This window comes from Emys orbicularis, chromosome 5 (assembly GCF_028017835.1).
Source record: "Emys orbicularis isolate rEmyOrb1 chromosome 5, rEmyOrb1.hap1, whole genome shotgun sequence".
Classification (NCBI taxonomy): Eukaryota; Metazoa; Chordata; order Testudines; family Emydidae; genus Emys; species Emys orbicularis.
Window position 1 is genome coordinate 62378038 of NC_088687.1, and position 10557 is coordinate 62388594.

The following is a 10557-nucleotide window of genomic DNA, read 5'->3' on the forward strand; positions in this document are numbered from 1 at the left end:
CAAAAAACCTTTTTTCTCTTTGTTCTGAGAGAAGAAAGGAGACATTTAATCCTGTAAGGAATATCTTTTCAAAAGCTGTAAGAGCAAGTGAAAACAAGGGTTTATAATAGAGTGGCTCATTCAAACTTTTAGGTACAGATCTTGCAATCATCTTGTCCACGGGGTTCAACACAGGCACTTCCAAAGATTCAACACAAGATGGGGGTTCGCCTTCATGAGTCTAGTTGCAGGATCAGGCCTTTAACTAGCACCTGCAACACTCTCTGCTTCAACCCTGAATAATTGTACTTGCCCTGGTATTTAACTGTTTTTGGAGAGGAAGGGGAAGGATCATTAGTTTTGTTTTAAATTACTGTTCTGTTTTAAGAGAAAAAAAAATGTTGAAGAGGAAGATGGGGAGTGAAATTAGTGTAAGTAGGTTAGTGCCTAAGCTGGTAAATCTTCATAACCATCTTGTAGAGCTGATATAATGGGTAGGTGAACACGTGATCGGTTTTGTGATGTGGGCAAATGGCTACAGGTGACTAAATGGGGAGCATCACAATTTGCAATCGGTTCTCAGTGACAGAATAAGCAGAAGTCCACTTGGTGGGTCTTAAAAAGATTACATGGAAACTGCATTTACCAGAAAAAATCTAAAGAAATGAGAGAAGATGTTTGAGACTACTTTGAGAGACAGAGAGAGAGAGAGAGAGAGAGAGAGAGACTGGTTGCATCACTTGTACTGTCCCACTGTTAAACAAAGGAATAGAACAACCTTGGTTACTTGGCTTTCCACTAAACAGCTCACTGAGCAATTTGATGCAGATATTGTTGACTGTTGTTTAAAGGTGATCTGCAAAGGAAAATTTAAAATATTGGTTTTGTGCTTGTAATGGGGCGACGACTCACCCTGTAGCGCCTCCTGTTGGTTGTCCAGGGAATTAGCTCTCCAGCCTTTGGAGCGTCCTCTGCAGGCCCAAGCCTCACCTGTCGCTGGCTCCGTGTCCCTCCCAGATCCCGGTGCCCCTTTTCCTTGGGTGCTGCCTCCTGGCAGTACCCCTTCAGCTCTCTGGGTCTCCCCTCCCAGGGGAACCCCTATCCCCACCTCACCTCAGACTTGGGCTACTGCCAATCACCATCTAGCCCCTGCTCATTGGGGCGGACTGCAGTGTAAAAGCCACTCATCATAGACAAGGGGGGTTTGGACCTCCTGCCTTTGCCTACCCTGGGCTGCCCCTCTGCAGCCTCAGTACCTTCCTGGCCTTTATCAAGGCCTCCAGCCTGGGGAGTTTCCAGGCTGGAGCTCCCCAGCTCCTCTAGTCTTTCCCCAGCCCTGCTCCACTCAGGTATCCTGTTCAGCTCCCCAGCAGCCAGTTCCTCCTCTCTCAGCAAGCTAGAGAGAGACTCTGTCTGAGCTCCTGGCCCACTGCCCTCTTATAAGGGCCAGCTGAGCCCTGATTGGGGCGTGGCCCCAGCTGTGACTGTTTCCCCTTCCAGCCCAGGCTTGCCGCTTATCCCAGCAGCAGCCCTCTCGCAGCCTCAGCCCCTTCCCTGGGCTGGTTTAACCCCTCCAAGGCCGGAACGGGGTGACTACCCCGCTACAGTGCCCTTTTTGCTGTTTCATGTTGTATAAAGTAGACCTGGAAATATATTTTGGATTTTTTAATTATTATTTCTGCTTTTACCTTAAAATATCAGGACTTTTCAAGTCTCCTCTTCCCTGAGAAAATGTGTCAACAGTCTCATGTATATTAAGAGCTTTGTCATGTCTTCACTAGAGCTAGATGTGCTATAACTGTGGGCTTGTCTAGACTAGGGAAATTTATTGTTACACACCAGGACAAACTCATAATGTGGACACACACACTGTGCTGTGCAGCTTACACCAGTAATGTACCGGGGCAGATTGTATTGATGCAAGTCCTGTCTTACATGTGGTGCATGTGTACACGGGAGGATTGATGTAATTTCTCCCTTCCTCCTTTGTAGGTCAACTTTACTGGAATGATCAGGATATTAGATTTGTGACACCCCAAAATGTAGGGATATGGAAGAACTTTGAGGCTCTATGGAACTTTCTAAATACAGTATAACAGAACGAAAGTCTTGATGTTCCCCTTGACTAGTGTCATGGCTGCAAAGTACATGAGGGAGGGAGCAGGTAACATCAAATGCAGGTAACTTATAAAAATATTGGGGGACAAATACATACTAGATGCAATAATTTAATACACATACTGACGGTCTCTGAGGGCAGTAAGGAATTGCCTATGTGGGGAGATGTAGTTCATTAGACTTCACAACTGTGGGTATGTCTACACTGCAAATAGACACCGGTGACTGGCCTGTGCCAGCTGACTCTGCCTTGTGGGGCTCGGGCTAAGGGGCTATTTAATTGTGGTGTAGAAGTTCGGACTGGAGCCTGGGCTCTAGGGTCCTGCGAGGTGAGATGGTCTCAGAGCTTGAGCTGCAACTTGAGCCCGAACATCTACAGCCCGTTAGCCTGAGTCAGTTGGCGTGGGCCAGCCATGGGTTTTTAATTGCAGTGTAGACACATCATGAGTGAATTTTTTTTGTTTTTGGAGTCCATTGAACTCAAGGGAAATACTCCCACTGACTTTAGTGAACACTGGATCAGACCCTAAGCCAGTGTGGGCACTTTCTCTTTGTTAGGTGCACTATTTCCTGCTTGCATTAGCTCTTGTCTGCTTGGGCAATAGAAGAGGTGTAGTTTTGTTTATAAGAGTTATGAGACCAAAAATTAAGGAGTGGGATTTTAAGAAAAAAAATCTTTAAAGCGAATAGTGTGCACATGTGTATGTGCGCATGCATGAGTGCGCATGCAGAATGTGGTATGTGTGAGTACATGACACTGTACATTGTGTATATGTGTGGGTTGCAGAAATTTTTTGTTACCAGTCCTGACAAAACATATGAGACATTTTTCAAAGACACATTACATATGTACTGATGAGACTTGACAGTCTAACCTTTTCATAAAGGACATAGGGAGCCTGTACTGATGGAACTTGAGTCCTCTTTTTTTTTTTTTTTTTTAAATAGGCTGACAAAGATCTTAGACACTTTAACAACACACTCCCAGAATAGGGGATTAGCTTCCCAATAATTTAGTATGTGCTACTGTGTCTCACTATAGAGACAGAGGTGGAACTATTATATGCATTTGCACAGGGGTTATTGTCAGGCATAAGTTCTTCATTTTTTGAGAAAGCAATGTTAATATAATTTATACACATGGTGGTTTCAATCGCAGATGGCTTGCACTATGTCATGCTCCATGTCTTTCAAAACCATTCTAACACACAGTGGATCTTAAGCTAGGAGTTGTGACTCCCAGGTGAATTTCCTAGTAATTGCAAAATTTTCTACAGGATCTAGACTCACTTAAACATTTCTAGCCCTTGTTGTGAAGATAACATTCTCAATGTAAATAGCTACAGTAAATAAGATATTTAATGCATAATTTAAATGACAAATCAAATGCATACATTGAATCCAGTTTATGATGTAGTGAACTTTAAAAGTATTACAGCATATTTGATATTTTGGCTGAAACAGTGCAAAGAATTCTGGTAAAGCAGAGCATTGGGGTCATGGGTCATGTTCTTCACTCTGATTATGATGGAAACGTCTCATGAGCATCCATTTCTTCCCCAATGCTATCAGACAATTAGATTTTTCTTCCTTCAGTGTTTGATAGAGTCTGCTGGTAGACTTTTGTGGACCCCGACTTGCATAGGCATTCACATATGAGCTGTTGCCCTGCTTTCTGTCTCGTGATCGCTGCCTCTTCCATTAACTTTTTTGATTTCCCTCTCATTGCTACAAATAGTCCCTGATGGCAAAATGCAGAACCTTGTCCAAGGCCACTGTCAGTATTGATCTATGGATGAGTCAGCAGGAATTGCTAGGCAATCAAGTTAGCAGTGTGCTCTCCTGTATGCCAAGTGTGTAAGTTCTGCAATGCACCTATGACCAGTGGTCTTGGAAGTGGCATTCCTAATAAACGTGAACTCAGAATTTGATTGCATGAGCACGCTTTCATTAGTAGGCATCTTCTTATGTCATACAGCTCCCAGAAATAGCTTAAAGAGGCTTCTCCAAGAGAGGTCAAGAATTAGTGTGAGAGGAAAATCTGGCCTATTGTGCTTGGAGGGGTAAGGGAAATGTTTAATGAATTTCTCAACAGCAGAGGCCTTAGACCCAGGGGAGTAGAAAATTTTCTATACAAAATTGTTCTGTCAGTAGGAAGAAGTATAGAAGGTTAAGGTTCATAGACAATTCTTACTATAGCTACCATTTTGATATTTAAATACAAAGGGAGACTCATCAGAGTGAATTCCATTTCTGTAACTATAGGGTTATTATTTACTGAGACCTCCCTGCATGAGCAGTACTAGGAAGCCCACAACTAACAGTGCTTGTTAGCCTGTGAGAATAATTGCACCTGCTGTTGATCCATACAACAGAATTACACTTCATGATGTAAAAGTTACTTTACCCCAAACATATTTAAGATGTTAGTTATATTTTGCATTACCTGATAACAGTTCTGCAGGCTGATTGTTAATTATATCCTTGAAAAGTTGTCAGTTTTCTCTGCAATCTCTGATCCTTTCAGTGAAGAAATCCATAAAACCTGCCTGCTGAGTTAGTATGGTAGCTCACACTGTCACCAGCTGCTACTTGTTTTTTAACTTTAGCTACTTTGTCTTGGGAGACTTGGCATTTCATTATTCTTATGGGCAAGATCTTGAGGTTCCTGTTTATGGAGATCTTATTTGGTACATAAAAAGATAAGCCTTAAGGGTGGCCTGGAAAGATAAAGTAGTCAGGGTAAGAAAGGGAATTCAGTACAATTCTTTCTTTGCCACCTAAAAACTTGAAGAAAGAAAATCAATATGCAGGTTCTGGATGCTGAGAGTTTTCAGCATTTATTAGTAACATTGCTGGGCCTGTACATTATTGGGTCATTGTTTCTACAGTAACCCTTTAGAGATGAACAATGACTGATTTTAAACAAAAAATTGACGTGTCCCTTTTTCCTGCTTTATGTCTAAAGAGAGCCTGAAAGTGGCTTTTTAAAAGATCTGTGTGGTGTTGTTTTTTAACCATAAAAATATCAAGAATGTCATTGTCCACTCTACTTCTGCTGGAGGGACCTAATGGATGGCTTGGAGCATGTACATTGTGATTTCACACACCTTAACTGTTTAATCTTTGACAAAGATTAGTTTTCTATACAGTGTTACCATTCATTGAAGTTGAATAGACGTTAGCAAAACAAACAAACAAACAAAGTTAGAAAGTGTGGCTAAAAATCCTTTCCCATCTTAATTGTTAAACCTTCACTTTCCAGCTCTTGTGATGTCATTTCTCTACTTCTACAATCTGAAGCCTTGCTTAATTTGTGCCAGGGCTGAGCCCTGGCCCCTCTAGGCTTGTCAGTCACAGCCCTGGCACCTCTGGGCTTGCCACATCAGTTATGAAAGTAAAAAAATTGCTTGAGCTCCAGCACCTCTTTCATTACAAATTAAGCACTGATCAGAAGACGCTGCCTACCAACGTTTCAGCTCCAGCAGTGGGAGTGCTAGCAAAGGAAAGGCTCCAGGCAGCTACCAGCTTTTTTTTTTAACTATTTATTTAGGAAGTTTTATCAGGTTTACAAATCCATGCTATGTAAATATCAGAGACAAAACAATAATTGTTACCACAGTGAGATTTTGTTTAGAGAAATATTAATATAGTAAAACAGCAATATAATCATCAGATCTCTCCATTTAACAGGATGTTACCATATTACAGTGAGAATCTTTATAGTACCCATGATATGCTTCTGGTGATATTATTAAAATAAGTAAAATCTCTGTACATCTTTGACAAACCAAGCATGTCTATCAAATGTTAATATTTAAAAGAAATTGGACAGGTGTGTTGTGATTTTTGCAGGTGAATGTACTTTGTCTTGATATTGAATAAATAGTAACTAAATACATAAGTACCTATTTATCCTCTATTTGCTGAGAATGTAATTGGCTACCATCATTTTATGTACTACATTGCCTAACCCTGCTCACAGTGGGTCTATACAATATGCTTTTGTTTAGGCTTGGAGAAAAAGTGCATTTTCAAAATATTTTAGCTAACATGTTTTAAAACCCTAGTGTTGGCTGGGCAAGTTGTATATATATTTTAGTACACACAAGCAAGTATAGATAAGCCCTAGATTCCGATACAACTTTCCCTATCTATACTAGGGTTTAAAACATGCTAGCTAAAATGGTTTAGCTAACACATTTTAAAAATGCACATTTTATCCTAGACTACACAAGCCCTTATTTTGTAGACCTGCTCTGAGCAGGGTTAGGCCATACAGTGCTTAAAATGCTGATGCTGCTAGTACATTGTCAGTGCTAGCATTCCCATCGATGGAGCTGCTGAACCCGTGGAAGCAACAATGGAAAATTCTTGGAACAAATGCCAGTGCAGAGAAGAGTATAGAGTCTCTCAGGACAGACATGACCTGAATTTCCAATATAAAAAACAAACTAACACTCTCTCTTTGCCGTCATACATCATAAAGAAGCAAAAGGGCAAAGTCCCATTCCCCCCCCCCCCCCTTTAAGCCATCTTTAAAGAATTCAGAGCTTTCACCACTACATTTTACTATTATCTAATCATTCTTCACATCACTGACTGCAGCACATAAGGTTAAATAATGAGCACCAACCTTAGCGTGTGCTAAGTTTATTTTGCAAAATAATTAAAATTTGCCTATAGTAGAATCCATGGCGATGAACACTTTATCTCATATTCATTTTCAGTAGCCCTAGAGACAAACTTTGTATTTCATGCTGACCATTGTAAATGAATATTATCATGCAAGCACTAGCAAGGCTGACTGGAAATGGTCACGGTGTATGTAAGCATGAGAAATATGATGATTCTGATAAGTTCCCAGGCTGATACAGCATTTACATCAATGGGGACAAGAAGATTTAACAAACTTTCTTAGAAACTGGTTTGTGTCATAAAAACTCTTTTAAAACTACTTGCAGTGGAGATGGGGTTTTTTAAAAAGTGTTTTAAACTTTATTTTTGCATTTGTTATCCAGAAACGTTATTCTATCTGTCTCATCAAAGGGGTCCTTAATATCTTTGAAGTCCTGAGAACCTTTCTGGTTCCCTCTTCTAAGGCACATGATACACAACTGGATTTACCTCACAGGCCACTACCATTGCGATGTGCTTTTTCTCTAAAGAGTCGTGCACACCTGTGATGCTACAGAAATAAGAATATTTACAGGTGAGAGAGATTGCTCCTGAGTAATGCCAAGCATTCTCTCTCAGAGAAGAGGCAGCTGTCCCTGCAGCACTTCCAGCCCATGGACCTAATTCAGATCTCCCACATAGCTGTGCAGAGCACTATTGCTGAGCCACCAAGCAGGCTAAACCAGAATTATTTTCTTTTAAAATACATTCTTAAAAATACTTTTGACACTTCAGATGGTATCTTTTATGGTCCTTTGTTAATGATTTTTCATTAACCTTGTTTTGGGGCATGGTTGAAACTTAAAAAAGACATATTTGAAAGCCACAGATGAATATCTTCATTCTGGTCAGTGGATTCATAGGAACTGTATCAATATAAACATCATCTCACTGTTTTGCACTTGTTAAATTATGTGACTGCACATGGTTTTCCTCTCTTTCAGGTCAAGCAAACAAAGTCGCCAAGGAAGCAGCCAACAGATGGACTGGTGGGTATGCATTTGCAGTGTTCAACAACATTCCTAATTATGGCACTTGAGTATAGCGAAACTCAACTCAAAGTTCTGCTCAGTGACTTATAGGGCTTTTAAATTATATGTAATTTTTCAGCTAAGATGAGCCTTGATTCTGGAAGTGCAGGGAAATAACCCCCCTAGAAATGGGTGCATCGATGTGTGTGTTTCATGTATATAATTCACAACCTACCAGTTTAATTTTTTTTTTAATGGACAGCAGACTTCCTCTCCTAGTAGAAACTTGGTTTGCCAGATTTCAGTCTGGAGCTAATTTCTACAGTTGATATCAGGAGACTTCAATAGCAGAAGTCCCTTAATGTTAGTGATGTGGTTGGCACTGGCATAGCAAATTACCTGAATTATTTTATGAATTTAATCTTAATTTACATTTTTAATGTGTTTAAAATTTACAATGCTATATAGAGGTTTTGTTGTCGCTGGTGTGCATTCAGATGCAAATATATATGTGGAGTGACAAAGTAATTATTCTTGCTTAGAGTATGTAGAGTTTGCTCAGCGTCACAGATGAAATCTATAAGCTGTTGCAGTTTTGAAGAAGGTTACTGCATTATGTTCTTATGGAAATATTTTACCCATTATTTCCCCTCCCTTTTGCTCTGCAGGTGATTTGTGTTACATATTGCCCTTTTGCAGAGCAAACAATGTGTATTTTTCATTTGAGTTTTAATTGGTGGGAATATTGTGTTTGTAAATTACATTTTTTCAGAATTTGTCCCTGTTCACTGTATAGTAAGTGAATAGCCCAATCTTTTCTAGAAACAGAGAACTGGTAGGCGCAGCAAGTTTCAGCGCTGTAAAGCGCCAGTGTAGACAGTGCACCAGCGCTGGGAGCCGTGCCTCTCATGGAGGTGGTTTTTTGTTTGTTTTTACAGCACTTGGAGAGCTCTCTCCCAGCGCTGTGCTGTGACTACACAAGCCACGTAAAAGCGCTGCCGCAGCAGCGCTTTAACGTTGCCACTGTAGACTAGCCCTTATTCAACTGTTCAATAGTAGTGGAAGAATGTATTCAGTGACTTCAAAAGACCACTAATTAAACTAGTCCTCTGACTAGTGCTCCACAGTGTACTGGTGGCCTTTTGAAAAGTCACCCAGAATACACTGCTTCTGGAGGCTGTATTGGGAACTGTGAAGTAGCTACCCTCACGGCATTGCAGTTGTAATTTTTTAGAACAGCACATTGCAGGTGCATGGCAAAACTTGCAAAGGTTGTTAACATGATTCAGTGTGGATATACTGAACTTTTACCTTTACACCAGTGCAGGACAGCTGGCTCAGTTACAAGCTAGACTACACCAGCCCTAAAATGAGTGGAGATCAAGTAAAATTATGACCTCATCAGAGGCAAGAGACATTTGGATAATTGAGAGGAGAAAGGATTCTTTATCAGACTGTTTGAAACACTTCAGTTTGGTTTTGTTACAGCTATTTGGCTTCAATTATTAACACTTTAATAAATTAAGTTGTGAGAATTCACAGAAAATGCACATTCTTTAGGATGTTCAGCAGGTCCTCAGCATAATCAGGGAAGAACAGATTTGATATTGCTAATATTTCTTGGGTGAAAATAATCAGATAGGAATATTTTTTAAAAGCCTACACCTTTTCAAGTTTCTGTTCATAAACCGTGAAGAAGCTCCCCCAAAATAACAACTGTATAAGCCCAATTTTTTCTAATCTTTTAAGTAATATTTTAACTATACAAAATAAAATAGCTACAGAATTTATAGCTAAGGACATAATAGTGGCTAAAAACTCATTTTGAGCATAATTTTTATTTTTATGCACACATTTTTACCAACCCTATTTGCCTCATTAGCATTTGTAGCAGTGCTCAGTTATTCATAAAAACAGAACAAGTATTTGATTCCTCTTTCCCCTCTTAGCCCTACCTAGTAAATTATATTCAGAAGCTTTGCAGCTCTGTGCTTTTTCGGATGTTTCCAGAGGTGGTGAAGAGTTTACAGTAGTGAGGAATCTAGTGCCCCCATTCTGCTTGTGAACTGAAACATTTCTTCACTCTGTTCACAGATAATATCTTTGCAATAAAATCTTGGGCCAAACGGAAATTTGGATTTGAAGAGAACAGAATTGACAAAAGTTTTGGGATTCCAGAAGACTTTGACTATATTGATTGATGTGATACTGACACCAGTGTACATATCTTATTTAATATTGCTCAGCTGACATTTGTCTGTGTTGCTTTTCAAAACCAAACCAAACACCCCCTTGTATTAGTTGCACTTTTCATTAATGTTAATAAAATGTAAACAATACATTGTCGGTTTTGTTTCCCCCTCCCGCATTACTTCCAGAACACTCTCTCACTCTGGCATTGAGTGATTTAGCCCAAGTATTAAGGAAGGCTGTGCAGGGTAGTTGTCATAAGGTCCTGGTCTTCATGCTTCTGTTTGCTTGTTATAAGAACCAGGATGAGCCCAATCAAGAGGAAGCCAAAATCTCCAAGAAATTCCCATCTAGGCATGTTCAGCAGTTTGACTCTGCTGAAGAGTCTGTGGAATGGGAATAACATTGGAGGACTTGGAAGGAAGGAAGTTTCCACTGATATGGATGAGGACAAACCATCCTAGTCAACCAATACATGTCCACCTAACCGTGTTGACGCGCCAGTCACATACTCTGTAGAAGACTTAGTCCAGCATCCCAAAGTCTGAATCAGGATAAGTAAGTTGCAGGGAGTAGACGGGTTGATCTGGATAATGACACCATCATAAGAAATAATGACCAA

At 40.1% G+C, this 10557-nt stretch overlaps 1 protein-coding gene across 1 annotated transcript in view; it reads left to right on the forward strand.

The window, feature by feature from the left end:
• The window catches only part of MND1 (meiotic nuclear divisions 1), a 46679-nt gene extending 36621 nt beyond the window's left edge, over positions 1-10058 (forward strand). The window contains exons 7-8 of the mRNA XM_065405580.1: positions 7719-7763; positions 9840-10058. Of these exons, the coding sequence (XP_065261652.1) occupies positions 7719-7763; positions 9840-9946 (152 nt within the window). The 3' untranslated portion in view covers positions 9947-10058. The remainder of the gene's footprint in view (positions 1-7718; positions 7764-9839) is intronic.
• Positions 10059-10557: the final 499 nt, after the last annotated feature.